The following is a 25,019-nucleotide window of genomic DNA, read 5'->3' on the forward strand; positions in this document are numbered from 1 at the left end:
AATATTTATTATCTTCCTATTATGTGCCAGGAAATTGGATTGGTGTTGGGAATAGAACAGTTTGGTAACTTACAGTTTTTTGTTTATTTGTTTGTTTTTTCTTTTCCAGTGAGCTGGATGCCCAATTAAACAAGGAATTACAATAAACTGTGATAAGGGTTATGAAAGGGATCATAAAGAGTGCTCTAGGAGCACATAGCGGGTAACAGAGACAATCCAGGGGAGACTGAAAGGCTGCCCCAGGGAAATGACTTAATAAATTCAGGTCTCAGTAGACTGAGGAATAGGATGAGAACGTGAGGAGGTGGAGGTGGGCAGAGAAGAGTATTCTAAGCTAAGGGAAGCATCATATGTGCTAAATTGGAGAAGGCCCCATGCCCAAAAGAAAAGCCTTCCCATGTGACCTTAACAAAAGGCAATTTGGTGGGTGTCGCTTCTGAAAAGGCTCTGAGGATGCAAATCAAAGATGCTCTGCAGGTGTAAAGTAAGAAGGCAGGTTATTTATAGAAATGGAGACTGGGGGAGAAAAGAAAAATGAAGACACAGACAGGCAATACCAAGAAAGTGAAGCTTCCTGCTATATTTAAAAAGTATAACCAACGAGGACCTACTGTAGAGCACAGGGAACTCTGTTCAATGTTATGTGGCAGCCTGGATGGGAGGGGAGTCTGGGGGAGAATGGATACATGTATATGTATGGCCGAGTCACTTTGCTGTGCACCTGAAACTATCACAACACTGTTCATCGGTTATACTCCAATATAAAATAAAAAAGTTTTAAAAAAATGCTCAGACAAAAAAAAAGAAAGAATGTGAAATTTCTAAACGAACAGATAAGGTTGTGAATAATAGAGTGGCATGATGGAACCATTCAGTGGTCTGCACCAACACTTACTTTCAAGTGCTGGGATAATAGACAAGAAATGCATTTCTACATTAGTTGGTGGGATTAACACTCCAAAGAGCAGAACATAACCTTCCCGTAGTAACTCCACACATGATTAAAATCAGCCTTTGGCAGGTCATTCTTAATTCTAGAGTTCATCGTAGCTTCTGGCCACAGAGAAAACCCAGCCCAGAGGTTTTTACAGTCCCACAGCATTTCCAGATGACCAGTCTGGAAAGGCTTAGATTGCTTTACCATACAAAAGCACCGAGTTGGATCACAAGGAAAAAAATCCTATTAAAGTGAATCGCCAATGACGTAATTTACTACATCAATGGCAGAAAAGAAGCATTTTTTGATTTTACATCTCAAACTTGGTAAATGATGAATGAGTTTCACATCCTGAACCCAAAGGCCATGAGAAGAGTGTTTCTAACATGCTGGAAACAAATTATGTGACAGAAGCAGGAAATGTTTAAAAAACACATCAAAAATTATATTCCAATTACAGCATTCTTGGGGATGAATGCTACAGGTCAGATTACGTATTATATGTTACAGATTCCTATTTACAATCCCCTGTTTAGACTCATTGAAAATTTATAGAAATGATTTCTGTTTTAATTGAAGCATTTCTCACACTTAATTTCAGTTGACTAATAAAACTTTTCGATAAAAAAGAAAAATAACCAATCTAGTTGATTTCCATTTCCATGTGGTAAGAAAGCTAACATTTATTGAGAGTTTACTATGTGTGAGTCAGCATGGTAAATGATTTGCATTAATATAAAAAATAAGAACCGTATTCCTTTGAGATGAATTTAGCCTTTACAAAGAAAAAAAAAAGTTGCTTTACTATTGCAATATTAAATTTTAAAAATGTGTGATTAAAGAAACAATTTTTGGCCTACATTCAAAAAATTAAGCTCTAAAAATACATATTCTACAGATTAAAATTCTCTACATAAATCCACATAGGCGTAGCTCAGACTTGGCATAAATGGTTTTCACTTGAAGAAACTGCTCTCTGTTTAGAAGATTTCCTTTCTTTAAACAGAGGTTGGCAACCATGGCCCGAGGGCCAAATCCAGCTAGCCACCTGTTTTTGTGTGGCACAAGAGATAAGAGTGGTTTTCACATTTTTAACGGTTAAAAAAAATATAAAAAGAATAATATTTCACATTTGAAAACCACATGAAATTAAAATTTCAGTGTCCAGAAATAAAGTTTGATTGGAATAGAGCCACTCTCACTTGTATACATATTGTCTATGGCTGCTGTCATGCTACGATGACAGAGTTGAGTAGTTGTGACAGACGCCATACGGCCCACAAAACCTAAAATATTTATTTTCTGGCCCTTTACAGGAAAAGTTTGCTGACCCCTGCTTTTAAGCAAACACAACAAAGGTAAATCAAATATCTATGTTTATATACCTAGGGTTTTTAATTTTGACTTCAAGAAGTCATAGAGGTATATCACTGGTCCCATTAGTATTAAACGTACTCATGTCATGGTGGATTGCAGCATGATACTTAAATCTGACAGATAAATATAAAATGGGTTTACAGCAGTGGTTCTCAATGAGGGATGATTTTGTTCCCCAGTGGACAATTGGCAACCTCTGGAGAGAGTGTTGGTTGTCACAACTCGGGGATGTTACTGGCATCTGTCGGGCAGAGGCCAGGAACGAGGCTAGACATCTGACAGCTCCCTCAAGAAGGATTATCCAGCCCAAAATGTCAGTAGTGCAGAGGCTGAGAAACCCTGGTCTACAAGAAACTGAGAGTCCACTCTGATTTCTAGACTACCTCTTGAATACAAACACAGTTGATACTCGGTGACATTAATTTATTCCTACCATTAATTTCTCCCTACCACCCATGCCATATTTACATTAATATTTATAAGAATGAGGAAGACAAATTTCTCTTTACTTTATGGGTATGTTTTTATGACTAACAATTGTCCATCTGTACCGTAATAATTTTCAAAGTAGAGTATTCTTATTCTCAACTACAAGCCTAAATGAATCATTCTTTGTTTCATCAACTAGCCTGATTTAAATTAAATCTGACTATTCCATTTTTAGCTTCTTAAAAGATCTTTTTCTTAATTCTTAACATATAGCACAAATGAAATAAAAATTTCCTTCCTATGTCAGAGATGTGTGTGAAGTAAGTATCCAAGCAAAAACTTCGATAGACTGAGGAAAAAAAGACAGGAGGTAGGAAGATGAACAAAAGACCACCGCAATATAAGTGCTAATAATGGTGTAAAGGCCAAAAAAGAAAAAAAAAAAAAAAAAAGACGCTACAAAGGCTGACAAAATATCTGGATCTAGTAGATTTCAAGTTGAGGCAAATTTTCAAGACTGCACGAGAGGCTCTAATCAACTGACTTTAGCTTATTATCAAACTCTTACATCCCCTCCCAATCCTCTGCAATCTTCTATCCTAAAATCGGGACAAATGGAATCACTTTAGGAACTCTATTTTTATATCTCTGTGTATAAAGGGAGTGTTCCACTTACACATAAATAGTGGTGGTTTTTTTTGTCTTTAAAGTCATATTACTAGAAACCCAATTATGCATGTTCTAGAATTTTTGACATAGCATTTTACTTTTAAAATATTTAAATTTGTAGCTAGGAGCTGGTGGAATAATCACCTTTTATAAATTAAATATTTAAAAGTTTTCTAATTGTGTAGAATTATCTCTGATCTCCCATTTTCATGTACATGAAATAATATTCTTGCTCAAACACATACTTTTTCATATTTCACAACACTGTACCTTTTCGCCTGTATCACCTTTGGGGCCATTCTCTCCAGCATCTCCCTAGGAGGGGAAAAAAGCAATACATGTAAAATATATTGGTGACATTCAGCAAAGAGTACTTTTCATTATTTTAAGTTTCCTTTCATAGGCACTATATATTAAAATCTGTTATAAATGTTCTACAGAGCTAATGTACTTTACTTGACCAGCTGTCTGATATCAACTAGTCCAAATAAGTTTTATTACAATGAACATGGCTAAATAGCTTTAAGCTACTCCATGATATTAACAGAAAGTAATTTCTCTGACTTCTAATAGTTTATTCTGGCACTAATAGCTTATTCTGGCCGCCTTAACTCTTTCTCTTTTCTCTGCTCAAAGAGTCACTCTAACAAAGGCTTTCTCCTGACTCCCTCAATATACCATGTGCCTTACCCTTTCCGTCTCCTTCCTTGTCCCACTCCTGCCACCTGGAGTCCTGCCTTCTCCTTTCCCTTCAATCTGTGAATCCTACCCATCTCAAATCTCCAGGCCCTCAAAGTGCATGACCCAGCCCTCAAAACTGCTGCAGTGAACACTGAGTTATCTGGACCTAAGTGTTTTGCATTTGAGAAATAAATGTTTTATATCTTATTATAAAATTTTTAAAAATTATAGTAAAATAAATTGGGGAGTTTATGCTTCCTTTGTTATTTTTGAGAGCTCCTATGCCTATTCCCTCACTGATATCTTTCTACCCACAAGCAATGCTTTAGGAAAAAAGTCATTTGTTTATTATCCATGCTTTGCTTTCTTAAATTCTAAATTCTTTAAGTCTTATAGCATGCTCTAGTGGAAGCATCATGAATTTTAGAGCCAGAGAGTTTGAGCCCAGGTCCAGGCCCTACTGGGCAAATGAAATTCTCTTTACATCAAATTTCTCATGTGCAACGTAAGGGCAAGAATATTTTATGGGGTTATAAGAAATAAACAATTACTGTGTCTAAAGCAACTGGGACAGTATCTGACACATCATAAGCTGTTAATGATAACCATTAGCAATAACAATGCATTATTGTTCATACATTCCATAAGCTGGGACATCCTTCTGTCCAGCTGCGTAAGAGGTCACTCTTCTATCATTTAAACTTTTCCGTAAAATAAGAGAGAAGCTACTGATAATGGTTTCCCTGGGAGAAGGAGGGGTGGTGAAGGAGGGAGAGTTTAACTTTTTCTCTTCACTTTCTTTTCTTGTTTCAAATAAGCATGAGGCTATCCTGCTCGGGCATTCTTTTATGGTGACGGGGACAGCACAGCGGCCTGGGAGCCTGAGCCGCTTTATCTGTTGAGTCCCTGGAATGGTGCTGGCACTGCTCCCTTTCCCTCCTTAATTTCTACACAAAAGAGTCATCTGATGACTAATTAATTTCAGGTTAATTACCATGAACTGGTTGGAAGCCAAATAAATATACTGATCATAAGTTATGGGGGATCTTTGATAGGCAGCTCATTAGCACACTTTTAAAAACTGCTTGGAAATCCCTTTATTAAATAACAAAACAAACTTTCTTATTAGGAAAACTGGTTCAGAGTGGTCTTGAAGTGAAGGGTTTGATTGAGCCGCCTCTCTGCTCTGCTCTCCTTCCATTTAAATAAATGTCTTTTTATTTTTGTTTTACAAGAATACAGTTGTAAAATACAGCTCAAAAATAGTTACGTTCATGAAGCTTGCTGGATCTGTAGATGTACTTCTTTTGGGATTAGCGGTGATGATACTGATTTGTCAGAAAAATCGTATCACTTATGAAGGGCATTATGTGGTATCTTGGTAGTTGCCTGCAGAGACGGCATACTTCTCAAACATTGGTAAAGGACATAGCATGAGAACTCCCCCAAAGCAGTAAGGAAGGATGTTTGTCTCAGAGAAATTTAACATATGCACTCTGCTTCTCCTTTTGCTTCTCTTTTTGGGTTTTATGGGAATTCTTTTTGGGACAACTTTCAGCGTATGTGCTGCAGGTAAACATCTGTATCCCTTTAACCTACTGACCTGAGAAGTAATAGAGAGAGAGATGGATGTTTAGAAGAGTACTGGAGTGGCATTAGCAAACAGGTAGAACAGAAATTTTGCAGGCCTAGGGATTTTTGAAAGTCATTTAAAAGCCTGACATAGAATGTTTAAATTTGCACCCTTCTCCTCCATTTCTTTAAATCTTTTTTACCCAAACTTCTATACGTATATAAGAATTACACTATTTTCTCCTTCCACTAATTAGCAGTTTGAAAAAACAGTGGTCATGATATCTATCTACATCTATATAACTAAGCATACCTTGTTTTATTGTGCTTTGCTTTATTGTACTTCAAAGATACTACTGCATTCTTTACAGATTGAGGATTTGTGGCAACCATGTGTCAAGCAAGTCTAAGGGTGCTATATTTCTAACAGCACCGTTTTTCAATTAAGGCAGGCACGTTGTGTTTTAGACATAATGCTATTGAACACTTAACTGACTACAGTATAGCGTAAACGTAACTTTTATATGCACTGGGAAACCGAAAAATTCGTGTGATTCATTTTATTGCAATATTCACTTTACTGCCGTGATCTGGAATGGAGCCTGCAACATCTCCAAGGTATGCTTGTATACCTGTATCTGTCTATCCAACCACACAAAAATACAGTTCAGTTTGGTACCTCTTTGGGGGAAAAAAAATAAAAATCAGCAGAATCATTCTCACCTTTTCTCCTCGTTCTCCAGGTTCTCCCTGGGCAAAAGAACAAAGATTGAGTGACATATTAAATTATAAAACACCTAATCAATCAACACTAAACAAAATCAGATATTCAACATACTATTAATAGATAAATTATACGTGACATTTTCTATTTTGGCAATATATAGTTGTTATATAAAAACAAAAGATTAAGACGAGTTTCCTGGAGCATTGAGTGTGGATATCAATAGCAAATGTAATTTTAATTCTTTGCTTTTGAGGACTAAAGAAAGATATTTAAGATGATCAGCCAAAACCGGCTTTTAGGGCACTAAGGAGAAAAATGCCGTGGCAATTCAATGTCTCAAGAGGCTTCTGGGATTACGACGTTTTATTCTGCTCAAACTCAGACTCAGTAAGGTGAGTTTATTTACTTACATCCTTCAATAAAATCTTCCATTCAAAGCAGCCCCTGGTGCACGGATTATTTCAGGGGTCAGAGTACCAGTGTCTTTCTCTAATCTGTCTTCCCCTGATGTGACTAAGGCCTGAACTTGGACCCCTTCACAATGTCATGAACCCTCTTCAATCTGTTGTTAACCACTATGTTCCAAATTAGGTGTACTTTAGGAGGCGTTAGTTTTTTCAGAAAAGATACTATATTGGCGCAGAATCTAAGTGAGTTTAGGAGAGATGTCTTTACTCAAAATGATGACCATGACAGTACAAGGACTAAAATGCAAAACTGTGTTCTGAAAAGAATCTCATTTTCACTTTACCCAGGAAGGGACAGGGGACACAGTCAGAGAGTAAATCTAAAGCAAATCACACACATTATGATAATATTCCTCTTAAGAAAAGCTTGAGAAAGTGTTGCAATAAGATCAGACTACTTTAAAAATTATTTTTAAGGTGGTTATTGTGTTTTTTAAAATTATAATTCACTCAAGAAGTCTGTTTGAAGGCAACACTCTTTTCACTCCCTGAAACTCCGCCTGACCCTTTGGCTTTCTGAATTTCTGGTTACCTTTCACTGTTCAGCAGCCATCCTGATGGTCGCTAGGCAACAGAAGAATAGTACTGAGAACATGCATTAAGCATTAACTCCTATCATTTGGCTTTTTAGCATGCAGCTAGAGAGGGAAGAAGACAGGAAAATGGCTGTAGTCCCAGAAGGAATATTTTCTTTCCTCTGCTGCAGGACAAAAGACAGGTCTATAAATTTTAGGTCTGTCCTAGGCGCCTGTCAATAGCAATGTGATCTGTAAAATCAGCTGACAAGCATCTGTGGGCATGGATACACACCAGCACAGCTGATGGGATTAGACATTAGTTTTGTACTTCAAGGGATGGTCACTCATCAAAGGACTTGGGATTTGTCTGCCTATTTGGTTTAAACTAAACTGTCAGCAATCTTTTTATATTTAAGATTCATTTGTTCTTCAAAAACAAAGGAAATTTGGAATCCAAAAAAAAAATCTCTATTACATTTTTTCCCTATTTAGTAATTCAGACTACATCCATTTTTAAATTTCAAACATGCCACATTTTTATTGTGCTCTTCATTTGATTAACTGGTTAGGTTGTGCAAGCCTTGGAGGTGGCCAAATCTTGAGGAAAAGTCACAGTGGCACTGTGAACATCTTTAGCACATCTTGTAAAAATTATGCAAATGTTGGCAGGATGGACGTGGCCTATGTTGTAATATGTTCATTAAGTGGTAAAATGACAAAGTCACATTTGAAACACAGGCTTTCTCATGTTATTTAAGTATCCCAGAAATAAAAATTTAGACATATCCTACACTGTTTCTCTGCATTTTTAATGCTAATGAGAATCACAAACATCACTTATTCTTTAGTCACAAAGTTTTATACTACAGTATATTATATTATTGACAAAAAATTCCATCCAAGTAAAACCAGTGGGATATAAAAAAAGTGTAACATCTCACAATCTCATGAAAACTCATGCCTCAAATGATTCTGCTTGGTTTTCTTTGTACCAACCTTGGGCCCTGGCATTCCATTCTGTCCTCCTGTTCCAGGCAACCCGGGCTCACCCTCAAAATAAAAGATAGATACTACTAAATAAAACAGACAAAATCAACACATTATAGAGCTCATTAGAGGATATAAGCACCCAATAATGCTCAAGAAGTACATAGCATGTTAGACTAGTTACACAAGTTAGCTTGTTTGGTCCAAAATTCTATGTGCTAGGGACCGAGGATACAAGAGGGCTAATTTCCTTGTGTTGAGTCTTTTCTCCACTGAGAAAGTGAAAGCAAATTACCAATGGAAATGAGTATCTAGCATGATGCTAGGTAAATATAGCTAGGTATATGCTAGGTACAATATTTGTTGAATGAGTAAAAGACATCTGAAAATTTAAGACTTTCTTGATGGAGAACTTTTAAGTGATTCATCAACTCAGGAAAATAGAGACTAAATCATTGTATTTATTAGACTTAAGCCAATGAGCATCTCCAAACCTAAATCTTGAAGAATATACACAGCTTGGAACATCTACTTAACTCATTTAGACACATTTGACACAAAAGTAAAAATGGCTTTGATTTCTCTTTCCAGTTTCACTGTAAATATAATTAAAATCAACATTTGGAGTTGTGGTTTTCATTGTCATATTGAGTGATAGGCATTTGAGAAAAAGATGATGGCTATTAGCTAGAAAGATTTTCCATTTCAGAAAGATGACGATGTATATCAATCTTTCTAGACTCTGAACCAGCAATTGTTTTCCAAAGCGGAAGTCTCTTGCGCTCAGAAGCAAAGGAAAGATATTCTGCATGATGACTGTAGTTAACAATACTGTATGGTATATTTGAAAGTTGTTGAGAGAGTAGATCTTAAAAGTTCTTATCACAAGGAAAAAAAAATTGTAACTATGTGAGTTGATGGATGTTAACCAAACTTATTGTGGTGATCATTTCACAGTATATACATGTGTCAAACCATTATGTTGTACACCTGAAACTAATTCAATGTCATGTGTCCAATGTATCTCAATAAAATTGGGAGAAGAAAGAAAGTAGCTTTTAATACTTCCATGTAGCTCAAACTTAGAGCAACTAGAATTTCATTTTCCTTTAAAAACATTCCCAAAGCCATTTATTATGTGCTTCAACTTCTTGGCAAGTTTCTTTCCCCTGAGGGTTAAAAAGTTGCTACTTAGTTGATTAAAAAAAATTGACTTTATTTTTTAGAGCAGTTTTAGGCTAACAGCAAACCTAGTTGATTTTTTAAGAATGTTTTCTAGGTTGTCTGGAGGGCAGAAATTGTGCCATTTTAGTATTTGTGCTCTCACCTTCAAAAACACTTACATTAGTAAAGCAGCAACATTTCTTAAGTTCCAGGAGCTTTACATTCATTAACTCACTTAATTCTCACAAATTTCTATAAGGTAAGTACTATCTTTATCTATATTTAATAGATGAAGAAACTAAGGCACAGAGAGGTAAAGTAATTTTTCCAGATTTACACAACTCTGCCTTAAGAGGTTGTGCTTTTAGTACAATGATGCATTGCTGAATGAATGAATGCATCTCGAAACTGGGAGAGTTGATGAAGAATATTTCTATCCTCATTATCATTTGGTTTATACTCCCCATCTATAAATGACCTTCCAGAATGTATACAAACCTGAATTAAATGTAACTTCTATAGAGATGATTTTTCTTCACCTACCAGATAAACTAAGCAATGTGAAGTTAATAGTGTCTTTCTAGAAGAGCAAAAAATGTTTTTCTTTTATACTGGATTATTGTAATTGCTAAAGTCTTAACTCATGGAAGAAATTCTGCTTCCTATATAAAGTTACACTATAATCATTTGCTCTTTCCTCGATAAAATAGCAAAAATGTTGACTTACAATAACGATGGCTATTATAAGAAAATTTTGATAAGCTATTTGTACATAACCAAGGGTAAGAACTCCAATGGAAATTGAATACACCCTGAAAGAGGACTGTCATTTACTATGCAACCAGAAAAAGAGTTATCGAGTCTGCTTTCTTCAAAAAACTTACACCAGGAGGCACTAATATCGTAACTCATGGTTTAATGCAAACGAGGTGCTGCCAGGGAACAATACAAACTTTGTTTAGACTTTCAAAGAATAACTATGGTAGCCAGAATTATTTTTAAAAGAAAATGGTTAAGCCCCTGGAACCAGACAAAATACATGCTGAGATTTTGAAGCAAGGAAGACAAATGTTGCTTAGGTATCTGCACAACATCCTTCTTAAAATATGAACATCGAGGGACTAAAACTTGATCTTTTTTTTCCCTTTGATTTTATATTTTGTTAAAATAATCTTTTAACGTAAAAGAAAACAAAAAATTGCACCCATAATCCCATCACTCTATCATAACTGTTTTCATTTTGTCCGGTTTCCTTCTAGTCTTTTAAATTTATGCTTACATATTTCAAGCAATTGTAAGCTTATTACATAGTTTGACGTTCTATTTTTTATTATTTTATACCATACGTTTGTTTTTACACAGTATCTGTGATTGTCTTGTGAATAGTTTATTATCTATCAAAGTCAGGTGTGATCATTTGTTTAAGCTGTCCCAGATCGTTGAATACTTAGGTTGTCTCCAATTTTTGCTATTAAAGGTAAATTAAAATAAACATCTATGTAAATGTTTCTAAGTTGCTTTCCAAAAGGGAGCTGAGATTTATCTGCTTTTCTAGGCACCCACTCTGTTACTTTTTCACAACTTCATCAGCATTGGATATCACAATTTTAATTACTTTTGTGGCTATTTTATTTTTTAAAATTTATTTATTTAATTTATTTATTTTTGGCTGCATTGGGTCTTCGTTGCTGCGCGTGGGCTTTCTCTAGTTGTGGTGAGCGGGGGCTACTCTTTGTTGCGGTGCGCGGGCTTCTCATTGCAGTGGCTTCTCATTGAGGTGGCTTCGCTTGTTGCGGAGCGTGGGGTCTAGACACGCAGGCTCAGTAGTTGTGGTACATGGGCTTAGCTGTAGTTGCTCCACAGCATGTGGGATCTTCCGGGACCAGGGCTCGAACCCATGTCCCCTGCATTGGCAGGCGAATACTCAACCACTGTGCCCCAGGGAAGTCCCTGTGGCCATTTTAATAAGCACAAACGAGAATTTACTGGGGCCGTTTTACGTTTATCACTTGTAAGGTTAAATAGGTATGTAGCGAGATTTTAAAGCTAAAAAGTGAATAAGGCTGTTTCCTGAATGAATCAAGGGAAGATAAAAAGGAAAAATGGCTCATAGCATTTTACCTTTGTAAAAAGTTATAACAAAAATATATTCAAACTCAGATTAGGAGGTTATGGAACATTCTGTTATTATTCAAATTTAGTTTCCCAGGTTGTGTTAAAGGAATGTTACAGATGAAATGCTATACAACTTTGAGTACCAAGGCCAACCAGTGGGATTCTGGAAGGCATTAATTCATTCAACTAACATTTAGTGAAAATTTACTATATGTTTTACTCTGAGGGTTTCATGGGATATAAAGATGAAATAGACATGACAGGTACCTGTGCCCAGAGAGCTTGTTTTTGAGTGAGAAAAGAGATATCTACATAAATAACTTAAGAGGACATCTAATTGAGATGGAACTTTTTTCTTTGAGCAAAGTTTTCTTGCACTTCATAAAGAGGCATAATAAATAGAAATCAAAGGGAAGTCTTAATGAGAATGAAGCTTATGTCATCTGGTGTATTGATATTTTCTGGTATATGAGGACAAAATATCATGAGGCCTCTTCAAATAAAGTTACAATGATATTACTTTACTACATAATATAGTAAAAAAGTACATATACAGAGAAATATATCAGAGAAGTATAGACCAAAAAAATGGGAACTGGGTTTTGTGTGTGTGGGAACTAGTCTCATGTTTACTGGATAATCTATTCATCTATTTCTGAATGCATCTCATATTCACAAGTACTAAGGACATTCCAAAGATAGTAATGAAGAAAAATAGCAGCTAACATCTTAACTACAGGTAGATTGATAGAGTTTTCTCTATTACACTTTAAATTCTAGGGCTATTCCTAGTGTATTTAAGCTAAAAATAAGTTGAACTGACTTTTAAGAAGGATAACGCTGCTTGCTTTCTTTCTTTTTTTTTTTAAACCAAACACTCTTTAGAACTCTAATGTAAAACATCACCCAAGGCTTTTACAGTTATTTTAGTTACTGCTATTCAGGGGCAACTTGAAAGAATACTTAACAATAGAAAGGAATGTCATTTTCCTACAAAATTGAGTGCTAAAGAGAAACAGGCCATTTAGCAGTAATACTGCTCCCTGCCACTTCAATCACAAAGGGTTACAGCTTTAAATTTTCAGCATAGTATAATTTTACATTCACCTTGTCAATATAGATTTGTTTCCTTTAAGTACTGCATTTTCAGGAAGAACTCATCTAAACAGAAGAACTACAATTGTCCCCCCCTTATCCTCTGTTTTGCTTTCCTTGGTTTCAGTTACCCGTGGTCAACCAAAGTCTGAAAGTATCAAATGGAAAATTACAGAAACAAACAATTCAGAAGTTCTAAACTGTGCGCTGTTTTGAGTAGCGTGATGAAATCTGGTGCATTCTGCTGCATCCCACCCAGGACGTGGATCACCCCTTTGTCCAGTGTATCCTGCCAGTTAGCCATTTAGTAGCCACTAAGTTATTAGATCAACTGTTGTGGTATCACAGTGCTTGTGTTTACGTTAATTCTTATTTTACTTAATAATGGCCCCAAATATGGGCAATTCAGATATTCTCTTACTGTACCTAATTTCTAAATTAAACTTCATCATAAGTATGTACATATAGGAAAAAGCATAGTATATATAGGGCTTAGTACCCTCCTCGGTTTCAGGCATCCACTGGGGGTCTTGGAACGTATTCCCTGCGGATGGGGCTGGGGACTACTGTACAAGGAACCTGAAACAGCAGCAGATGAAATGAGTGATATTGAACATAACATGGTATCAGTCTTAAGGTTGTTCTCCTACCACTGGAGTTGGTGGGGTTGGTGCCTGTGCGTAATAAAATAAAGACTAAAAACCAGCAGCAATGGTCACTGATACCTCGCTAAAGCACTGGGTGGACTGGGCCTTTCTCCCTGACGGTGACAGCGCATAGAAGGATCTCCGTGGCCTAAGGGGTGAGCAGGACCTGCCGCTAGTCATTCCTCTCCTGCAGGCAGTCATGGTGGGGCGTCGGGTGCCCCTGTATGAGGCTTCAGAGCCTCAGAGGCTTTGGTAGCTGTTGGGTAAATAACCCTTGGTAGAGGAAGGTTCTCTGAAGGCAGTGAGGTGCCCACAGGGACTTCCAGTTAGAACTATCTGGGGAAGAGTCAGGAAAATGGAGTTTCTGCTCTCCATTCATATTTATTTTCTCTCTCTCTAGTTCAGTTGAGTTTAGTCTTCCACCCTAGTCCCCTAACGCCAGTGAGGATGAATAGAAACTTGGGCGAAGGTAGGAGGTAGAAAATGACCAACATATTTTACCTTGAAATTTCTAGAAATGTAGCATTTTACCACACAAAACTATAAAATAAGAATCCTTGCCCCAAACCTCAAGTGTTATTAATGCTCTAAATAAATCCTTTGTCTTTTTGTACTCCAGCCCACTTCCATGAACTCCCAGGGGTACACACCGCTAGTTTAAGAAACTGGACTTAAGGGAGATCCAGTTTACTCTAATAATATTACAGTTTAGCTCCACCTTTTTACATAAGTCTGTGTGGGTTGACCCACTGAACTAATGCATCAGTTTTTTTCTATATATGTTGTCTATATATATATATGTAAAACCTAAAACACAACCCACTTTTATATTGGAGATTGTCAATCATTGCATTCAACAAGAAGCGAATCTTTGATGATGTTATAGTTCAATACATTTAGAACTGTACAACCTGGCATTAAATAGCACAAAGTAGAAGGACAAGTTGGAATCAAACACCGAAAATTAAGCCACACAGCCATAATGAAATCACAGTAGTCTGTATTAGATTTTTATACTAACTAAACTGAATAACCATAAATTGGTAATTTATTTGTTGTTGTTGTTTACAGATGTCTAGTACCAATGTATTTAGAATTTCAATGGAAAAATATTCTCAATCCCACATTATTTGATCCCATTTGCTCCCTAGGCAATTGTCCCACTTCTCTTTGACCACCCACCCTCCCGCCCTGTTTCCATGCCATAAAGACTGGCATGGGATGAACCTTGAAAAGGAGCAGAGTTTAAACCCATGTTGTCCAATATGGTACCACTAGCCACATGTGGCTCTTGAGCACTGGAAATAAGGCTAGTTTTTGAGACGTGATGTAAGCATAAAATACGATTTTGAAGACTCAGTTGTAAAAAAAAAAAAAAAGGAAAATATCTCATTAATAATGTGAATACTATTAATCTTAAAATATTAATTTATATGATGTTGAAATGATAGTTTTAGATATATTCAGTTAAATAAAATATATTATTAAAATTAATATCACCTGCTTTTTAAACACCTAAAAAATGTGGTTACTAGAAAATTCGCATTTACACATGTGGCTTGTATTTGGAGCTTGCTTTATGTTTCTATCAAACAGCATTAGTTTAAACTATAAAATTATATAATTATTAGAAGACACGATGAACCAGAAGCCTTTAAAAGCAGGGAAGGAGCACATCAGTATTCAATCAAGTCAACGTACGGCGAGACTTCAGAATGGAGACGCCATTGTGGAGTTAAAATCCACCACTGGACTCTGCCAAGGAAGGTAGTGTGTGCGGGGTTGAGAGCGAAGGGCTGCTCTGGAGCAGACGCTGCTGGGGGGCCAGGAGAGCCACAGGTGGCGCGGGGGTAGAGGCTGACCCTAGGGACCTCCTAACCCACCTCCGTGCCACCCACCAGCCTCCAACATTCTCCTAAAAACAAGTCAACTTATAATTACTTCGCTCAATTCTCTCCAAGCCTGTCCCATCGCACTCAGAATAAGGGCCCCTGCAAGGTCTGGCCCTGTTGCTTCTCTGACCTCACCTTCTGCCACTCCAGCCACATTGAACTCTTTGTTTCAAGATGCAAGGCAGGAGTCGGCCCACGGTCTTTGCATTTGGACTTCTCTCCTGTGGACCACCTTCCCTCTGATATCCAGGGATTTACTCTCTCACCTTCTCAGCCTTGGAGCAACTGTCCCCTTATTACAGGGGTTGCCTGGAATACCCACCACCACACACCACCACTCCCTATGCCCACCCATTATCTTACTTTGCTTTCTCCATTGCACTAATTTCCACCTAAGGGAGAATTTTTTTGTTCCTTTTCTGTCACCCCCATTAGGATTGCCAGACTTGGCAAATAAAAATACAAGACGCCCAGCTAAAATTTAATTTCGGATAAACAACAAATAATTTTTAATCAAGTGTATCCCAAATATTGAATGGACATATCACGTGAAAAATGATGGGTTGTTTATCTGAAATTCAAATTTGATTGAGCCTTCTGTATTTTACTTGGCGACCGGATTTCCCACCCCCTCTCCACCACTAGAATATGAACTTTGCTTAGTTCACTCCTCTTTCCACATTGCCTAGAAACTGTACCTTAACACATAGTAATTGTTCAGTACATCCATGTTGGAGGAATGGATGAACACAGGAGACGTGAAGACATTAAGCCTATATGAAAATGTGAAGCCCTTACAGGCCTGGTAAGAGGTGAAGACAGCAAGACTTTTCTGCTGGGAAACTGGAAAAGACCTATAAATCCGGTGGCAAGAGATGGCTCTTTGTCTGGACTATGGCAAAAGACAGCGGTGAGAAAAGAGACAGGGACCCAGGAAAAAGATGGGAGAGATGTTAACCCAGCAGTGACATGTCCATGTCCCGCAGGTCAGTCTGAAGCAGAATTGAAAAGTAGAGGACGAGCCTGGGGTCAGTGAAGAGCGGGAGTTAGTGGAGGGGAGGAGTCGCGTAAAGGGCAGGATGCCAGAATGAGCAGAACTTTCACTGCTGCCAAGGAAAAGCCCTGAGCCCCTCCGGGACTCTGTCAGGGGAAGAGTGGTTGCCTAGAGGACTAAAGGCTCCAACAGTTGTGACTGTGGGTACAGAGACCAGGTCATTAGAAATACTTCCATCTATTCGGTTATCTCCCCTCTTCCGTCTGCTCCTTCCCTCGCCCCATGTGTCTCAGTGAAGGGCAAGTAGTAGCTGGGGCAATGCTGGTTGTATAAATTATCATGTCATCTCAACTTTCCCAGAAAACTTACATGTGTCATCATTTACCTCATGAACTCATTCTAACATCTGCTTCTCCCTAAGCAGAAGCACTCACAAAATAGGGCAATATATATATTTTTTTCTTTTTTTTGGCTGCACCACATGGTATGCAAGATCTTAGTTCCCCGACCAGGGATCGAACCCATGCCCCCTGCAGTGGAAGTGCAGAGTCTTAATCACTGGACTGCCAGGGAAATCCCAAGGGCAATATTTTAGTTGAAAGGAACCAAGCCAGCCATTCTTAATAGATGAAGAAACGCATTCAGAAAGCGGAAGTACCTTTTCCAGAAGCAAAGCGCTGCAAAGAGGCAGATGTGAGATTAGAACCCAGGTCTTCCGATTCCCCATCTTGTGTTTCCTCTATCTGAGTAACTTGTGTCTAAAGAACTCATTCATATTTATTATGTTTCTTTTGTCTTCAATTTTTGCAAAAAATGAGAAAGCTGCTTCAGGAAGCCTCCAGTCTAATCCCAGGTTTTCTACTTCTGGTCCTGGGACACAGAGCAAATTGCTTGAGCTTCTGTGGGGCTCAGCTTTTATTCTATGCAGTGTGTGGAGGGAGATTAAATGCTTACCCTCTCCCAGGTCTAAAGGATTAAAATTTATTTTATTATTATTATTAGTTGTTGTTGTTGGACTAAACATGTCAATGGTGGCATAAAGGAAGATTCCTCAGACATCTGATTAAACTTGCCTCAAGTCCCGATTTCACCAGCTATGGAAGTCTAGGATTTGCTTTCCCACCCCTCTGCTTGTGTTCTTTCATCTGTATGTGTCATCTCTGTTTTGCCCCAGACCAATTCAGATGGGTCAGTTGGTTCTTCACCAGTTGCCTCAAGAAATTCACTCTCTTCAGGTCTTTTTTTTTTTTTTGACATGATTCATTTAATTAATTAATTAATTTATTTATTTAATTTTTAACATCTTTATTGGAGTATAATTGCTTTACAATGGTGTGTTAGTTTCTGTTTTATAACAAACTGAATCAGTTATACATATACATATGTCCCCATATCTCTTCCCTCTTGCGTCTCCCTCCCTCCCACCCTCCTATCGTACCCCTCTAGGTTGTCACAAAGCACGGAGCTGATCTCCCTGTGCTATGCGGCTGCTTCCCACTAGTTATCTATTTTACGTTTGGTAGTGTATATATGTCCATGACACTCTGTCACTTTGTCCCAGCTTCCCCTTCCCCCTCCCCATATCCTCAAGTCCATTCTCTAGTAGGTCTGAGTCTCCTCAGGTCTTTTGTGAGATCAGGATTGAATACCTGGGGTTCCTGAAAGGTGTCCCATTACAGAGCACTCAGACTTTCCTCATCTCTCTCCCCCTTCCACCTCACCTTCTTCCTTCCTTCCCTCCTTCCTCAACCATCCTGGGAATTCAGCTTCACCCTCTCTTATGTGGAGCAATTCAGTAGTTTTTAGCTCCTACTTGCGTACTCAATGCCTAATGCTTCTTCTGTTTCTTTCCTGGAGGCAGAGGCTTTGTTACTTGGTGAAAGAGAAACAGAAAATTCTTTGAGCTTTCTGTTGGGTTGGTTGTGCACCAAAGAACCGGCATCACTGTAGGAGAGTTTTGTCTCATTTATCCAGTCAGCAAACTCCCTCCCTAAAATTAAAATCTCTTTGTCCACCTTGGTAATATGAATAATAGTAGAAAAGTAGACCATTCTATCAGCCAGAAACTTAATCAAAATATTCTATTTCAGATAATTTACTGAAATGGGTCCTAAACTGATTAAAGTAATACCTAAACTAAACCTAATAACCAAACCTTCATTATGCTTTTAAAAAAAGTACAAATGTCTAAAATAAGAAAATATGATAGTTGTATCAATAGTGCTACAGTATGGACTATTTCATAAATAAGTTTGTGGTTAACACTTTTATTCGCGTTTTTTGTATGGCTAACGTAGACAGAAATGTACAAAATATAATTTGAACAAAGAAATTCAAATGTAAAGAGATAGCTAAGAATTTAGGGGTCACAGAAAATAGCTAAGTTGAGTTTATCTGGATGAAATTTACAGGAGAGAAGAATGATCTGCCTTGAGCACACCCCTAAAATGTGAAGGTCTAGTGAGAAGTACACATGGATGACCCCCCATCTCAACCCTCCCTGCTAATGTCTTCCCCTCTCTTCCCAACCCCAGTTCTCTTATTCATCAAGAAGGGACTTTGGGGCTGCGTGTGGACACCACGGCCTGCAAGCTCTGCCCACAGCTCCCTACCAATAGCTGCTCCAGGCCACTCACAGGTGTACAGGTGCACACACCAGCTGTGTGGTTCACCCTTGGGACAATGGACCTGGGGAAGAGGCCACTACGGGCAATGGAAGCAGACTCAGCACAATAGAGGCAGGAATTCTTGGGTCCTGGGTACCTGGGCTGTGATCTAGAAGCAGGGATCTGGGCTTTGAGTGGGCATGTCTCCTTGGCCCTGTGGACTTCTCACCCCATGGGGACGGACCCAACGTAAGAGGGACAAAGGAGGGTGAAGAGAAACACTGCCTGGGTCTAAGGGAAACATTGTACAGTATTCCCTTTTAAATAACTTATAAAAGGTGTAAAAACCAGCCTGGGAGCATGATGTCACAGTGTGGGGTGGGGGTCTCTTTTACGTGTATCAGAGAAATCGTTCTCTGCGTGTACTCTTATGGAAAAACAAGATTAAGAATAAAGACATGTTTTAGGAAGACAAAATATCAAAATGGATGAAGGGGGTATGTGACGTGGAAGAGGTTGTTAGGACTGGAATAAGTCAGATACAACACACTTTGTTCAGCTCTCGTGTGTTACACGAATCTCTTCTAAATTAGATAATTAGTGTTTATTGCAACTTTGTGCATGACTAGGGCTGCTAGAAAAGGAACTGCAGTAGCAATAGCTAATCAGCATCTGATATTCCCCTAGTGCAGGAATGAGGAAGAGGCGGGGACTTCTGTGTATCCAATGACAAAGAAACTCAAAAGCGGTGTTGGATGTTTGGGGAAAGACTCTCATTCCCTCTCTGGATGTAGATAGGAAAGAATGAAGCCCCAGGCATGATTGGCAGCCTTCCAACCAAGAAGAGAGTAGGAATTAGAGTGAAGGCAGCAACGTGAAAGACAGAGTGACAAGATGTAAGAACTGGGTTTTTAGTGATGAGGTTTGGGTGCCAGGACAAAGCAACGCTGAAGCCTGCATTAGTGCTGGACCTTCAAGTTACATGACCAATAAATACCTTTCTTTTAAAAACTAGTTCTGGGGCTTCCCTGGTGGTGCAGTGGTTGAGAGTCTGCCTGCCAATGCAGGGGACACGGGTTCGAGCCCTGGTCTGGGAAGATCCCACATGCCGCGGAGCAACTAGGCCCATGAGCCACAATTGCTGAGCCTGCGCGTCTGGAGCCTGTGCTCCGCGACAAGAGAGGCCGCGATAGTGAGAGGCCCGCGCACCACGATGAAGAGTGACGCCCGCTTGCCGCAACTGGAGAAAGCCCTCGCACAGAAACGAAGACACAACACAGCCATAAATAAATAAATAAATTTATTTTAAAAAAAACAAACAAAACTAGTTCTGTTAAGTATTCTATGACTTGCAACATAACGTGCCCGTGATAATATACCCTTTTATAAAGTTTAAAAACCCAGGTAATTTCTTCTTTCCTGAAGTATAGTTCCTAATAATAAATCTATGTATAGTTTGAATGATAAATTATTCTTTTCACTCGGAAGAGATGTGCCTAATTATTCATAGAAATGGTCAATGGTTATGTCTAACAGGAAAAACTCTAAAGATCAGTGAAAAGTCGTAGAAAGAGATAATAGTTCTTACTAGCATTCACTTATACACCCATCAGGTTTCTGAGTCATGGAGTTCTTAATGCCCCCAATTCAAAGTGGAAAATAGTCTGCTCTTATTTAATAATGTTTTAAAATAAACAGTTAACATTCTATACGTCCTTTATTTTGTCCGATTAAACTTTGAGGTAAACATGACAATCCTCATTTGACAAATGAAGAAACTAAAGCTCAGAGAAGGAAAGTAACTTGTCCAAGATCATACATATACTGAACAGCAAAGCTGGAATTTTCTGAATTTAAAATCCACTCTTAACAGTTGGAGCCAACAAACTGGCTTTGAAGTTGAACTCCACCACAAACACCTCAGTGACCCTGGGCAAAATATCCTTTCTGCGCCTTGGTTTCCTCATTAATAAAATGGAGATAATAATAGTATCCACTTCATAGGATTGCTGTGAGGAATAAGTGAGGTAAACTTAGGACAGTGCCTGACAGTTAGTAAATGCTAAATACATGTTAGTATTACATACTGCACTCTTCTATTCTCTGCATTGGGCAGAGAAGACAGAGAAGAAGATCCTGAAAGAAATTCAATTTCTCCTAAATTAACCCCACTGATGCTGTTTCATAATTGGGTAATGGTTCCTATCCCCTTGGCAATGTGGCCTAGTATCAAACAGATGGAATTGGGTAAATGTTAAGCTGTTATGATTGTCACAATAAGTTATTTCATTGCAGCCTTATTTTTAATGCAAATTGCAAAATCAAGAATGTCATTCAGAGATCAGATCTAATGATACAAGAACAGGCTTTGTGATTTATACTGACTTACTATTTCAGTGGTAAGGAACTTGGAAAAAAAGTAGTCCAAGATGAATACAAAAACCCTAAAATGGTTAATAATATGGTGTTTTAGGAACAAAATTCTAAGACCAAGGTTGTCTAACTTGAACTGTAGGTACTGCAACGTAGTGATATTTTCTCTTCCCTTTACCAACTGCTGTTCACTGTTTAAGTTGCACCTAAAGTCGCCTATTCAGGGAAGCATTACTTGACCCTTTTACACCAGGCCAGGCTGTCCTGTGTTCCCCCACTGTAGTACCTAACAGCATTGTCATTTAACAGATTTTTAGTATAACTTCATATAATGTCCTTATCCCCCATAGGCTGAAATTCCATGAGGGCAGAGACAGCGTTAATGTCAGTGCTCAGATGGTGCTTTGTACTTAGTAGTAAAGGCTGAAGAAAGAGTTGTTGAATGGAAGATTGAAGGAATTGGTAAATAGATCAATGAAAACGTTTAAGGTAAGTTTTTTAAAAAAATCACCAGATTATATATGCAGTTTAATCAGATCTAGTAAATAATATTTTGGTGATCTCATCTATTAAATATAGTGTCTTTTCAACTAAAATGGAAAATAAGTGGACTTGATGATGTCATAATTCATTCAAACACATTTCCCTTACATTGTTGCTTTGTTTTGCAACAGTCTGTGATCAGCTTTCCTTCCTCTCACAGCCCTTCCCCCACCAATACCATTTCCTCAACTATTTAGTCTTCCCTCTCCCAATATTACCCTTTAGCAGAATGACAACTAGTATTAACTTTTATAGTAACATGCCTAAATGAAGTCAGGGGGAAAGTGTTTTTTTAAAAATTAATTACTATAATTGCTTTATTTCAAGCCAGCATTACAGTACTTCTTTCAACCAACTTTTTATCCCCTTATAAAAGAACTTAAAATTAATTATATAAAGAAAAGAAATAGCTTTTGTTTCACTTAACAAGTAAAAGTGAGTGAAAAGTCCCTTTAAGAGTAAGCTCGTATATAAAAATTCCTGCGAATATATGCATAGAACTCAGGGATGATGTGATTTTACTATATGAAAGATCCTGTACATGAATTGCCAACAGGCACATGAAAAGATGCTCAACATCACTAATCATCAGGGAAATGCAAATCAAAACCACAATGAGATATCGCATCACACCTGTCAGAATGGCTATCATCAAAAAAGACACGAGATAACAAAAGCTCATGAGGATGTGGAGAAAAGAGAACACTCGTGCACTGTTGGTGGGACTGTAAATTGGTGCATCCACTATGGAAAACAGTATGGAGGATCCTCAAAAAATTAAAAATAGAACTACCACATGATTCAGCAATTCCACTTCAGGGAATATATGCAAAGGAAATGGAAACACTAAATTAAAAAGATATCTGCACCCCATGTTCACAGCAGCATTACTTACAATAGCCAAAACATGGAACCAACCCTAGTGTCCATCCACAGATGAATGGATAAAGAAGTTATGGTGTATACACATAGACAATGGAATATTGTTCAGCCATAATAAACGAGGAAATCCTGCCATTTGTGACAACATGGATGGACCTTTAGGGCATTATGTTAAGTGAAATAAGTCAGACAGAGAAAGACAAAAATACTTTATGATCTCACCTTTATGTGGAAGCTAAAAAAACAAACACAAACAAACACAAACAACAAAAAAACAAACTCATAGAAAAAGAGATCAGATTTGTAGTTCCCAGAGGTTGGGGCTTGGAGGTTTGGGATAGAGGAGGAATTGACGGAAGGTGACCACTTCAGGAAGGTGACCTTCCCCAAAGGTACAAACTTCAGATTATAAGATGCTAAAGATGTAACGTACAACATGATAACTATAGTTACCATTGTTGTATGATGTATATGAAAGTTGTTAAGAGAGTAATCCTAAGAGTTCTCATTATAAGGAGAAATTTTTTTCTTTTTTTTCTTCCATTTCTTTTTATTGTTATCTATATGAGACGGTGAATGTTAACTAAACTTATTGTGGTAGTCATTTCACTATGTATGTAAGTCAAACCTTTATGCTATATACCTAAAAATCATACAGTGATATATGTCAATTATATTTCAATAAAACTGGAAAAAAGAGAAATATTCTGTAATAGGAAAGTGATGATGTTTCTTCAAGAAGATAGAAAGCATCCTATTATCATAGTTACCAGAGAAAACACAGTCATGTATTCCTAGAATTCTAATGTACATAGCCAATAACTTCAAAAGACAGAAAAATTAATAAAAATAATTTAACACTCAACTTTAACCTGCAAAGTATTAAATTTCTCTAAGACAATTTCCCTAAACTATTAATTAATCTGAAATCAAAAATCAATCACTTCATTTACTCACTATATCTTTTCTTAAAGTCTAAAATTGGAAAGTTATAAATATATTGGGTAAAAGATCACTGGGTAAATTTACGCTAACTAGCCAGGATATAAGCAGAACTACAACATACTTAAATCCTTCAGGAATTTAATTCAGACATTTTAATGATAAAGTCAAGGTAGCAAAAGAAAAGAGTTCATTCAGTGGTTACAGAAAGTGAATAAGGGATAAAAAATATTGAGTTCATTGTATATAGCTCACTGTATAGACTTGAATCAACAGCTTGACCTTTGGAAGTCTGAGAGCTTCCATTTATCTGTTCTCAAAATATACTTACAATAAAAATACCATTAGAAGTATGCTGTGAGGATTAATGTCAGTGGAGAACTGTGAGACTCATGGATAAGAGATGAAAAGGAACTCTTAATACCATAGCTATAAACTAATTAAATTTTAATGTTACTTAAAAATCATATAGCTATCTGGGATAGATTCAAGATGATACACTAATATCAATATTTAATTTATATTGTATTTTGAAGATTTAAATATAATAAACTATAGAAAGTATTTGAAAAATACATGAAACAAGATCATCTGATATTTATCTTTTGCTTTGGAAGCAAAACTATGACTCTGGATCCTCAGAAAAATTCTAGCTTGCTTAGACAAAATAATTTGCTTTTAATCCTGGAACTCTTTAACATTAATTTTATGGTAACAGAGACAAGGATGTGAGAGCTGCACAAAGTAGACCTTTAATGTGCCCTATCATTACCCCCAGATCTCTTCTCCTATGGCATTTGCACAGTGCTGGGCACTGCTTGCTATTCAAATATATTGTCATAATGATGATTTATTCTTATGTATGCCAATTAATGTGAAAATGTGAAAACAGTAGAAAAAAGCAGGGTTCTAATAACATCTATTAAGAGTTGATATATATATATATAGATACATATACCTATATATATTTAAATACACATAATATATAAATATATATACAAACACAAATTATATACATAATATATATAGAAACAAAAATTACAGACAGCAAATTATTTTGTCAAAGGATTCTTTAGTCTAAATAATGCTTCTACCACAAAATAATTTTAAAAGCCCACTTCTCCAGTATCTAAGTAGGGTTTAATTGACAAATATTCAGATATACATCTCTTCATACATGCATGTGTGTGTGTATGTGTGTGTGTGTGGGTGAGTATGTGTGTGTGTGTGTGTGTGTGTGTGTGTGTGTGTGTGAGAGAGAGAGAGAGAGAGAGAGAGAGAATGAATGAAGGGGCACAAATAAAATGTTTATTATACCTCTGAACCAACAAGATCTGTTCATGAGAATTACAGAAATTTTTGTGCCCAGTGCAATTAGCCAGAGGAAAAGAAGGCAACATTT

The 25,019-nt window shown here is 37.3% G+C and overlaps 1 protein-coding gene across 1 annotated transcript in view; it reads right to left on the reverse strand.

Moving 5' to 3' along the window:
* The window catches only part of COL25A1 (collagen type XXV alpha 1 chain), a 481,522-nt gene that overhangs the window by 77,817 nt on the left and 378,686 nt on the right, over positions 1–25,019 (reverse strand). The window contains exons 13-15 of the mRNA XM_007191014.3: positions 8,374–8,427; positions 6,389–6,415; positions 3,683–3,727 (exon numbers count right to left, since the gene is read on the reverse strand). Coding sequence (XP_007191076.1) covers positions 3,683–3,727; positions 6,389–6,415; positions 8,374–8,427 — 126 coding nt within the window. The remainder of the gene's footprint in view (positions 1–3,682; positions 3,728–6,388; positions 6,416–8,373; positions 8,428–25,019) is intronic.

The sequence above is a fragment of the Balaenoptera acutorostrata genome, chromosome 5, assembly GCF_949987535.1.
Source record: "Balaenoptera acutorostrata chromosome 5, mBalAcu1.1, whole genome shotgun sequence".
NCBI classification, from domain to species: domain Eukaryota; kingdom Metazoa; phylum Chordata; class Mammalia; order Artiodactyla; family Balaenopteridae; genus Balaenoptera; species Balaenoptera acutorostrata.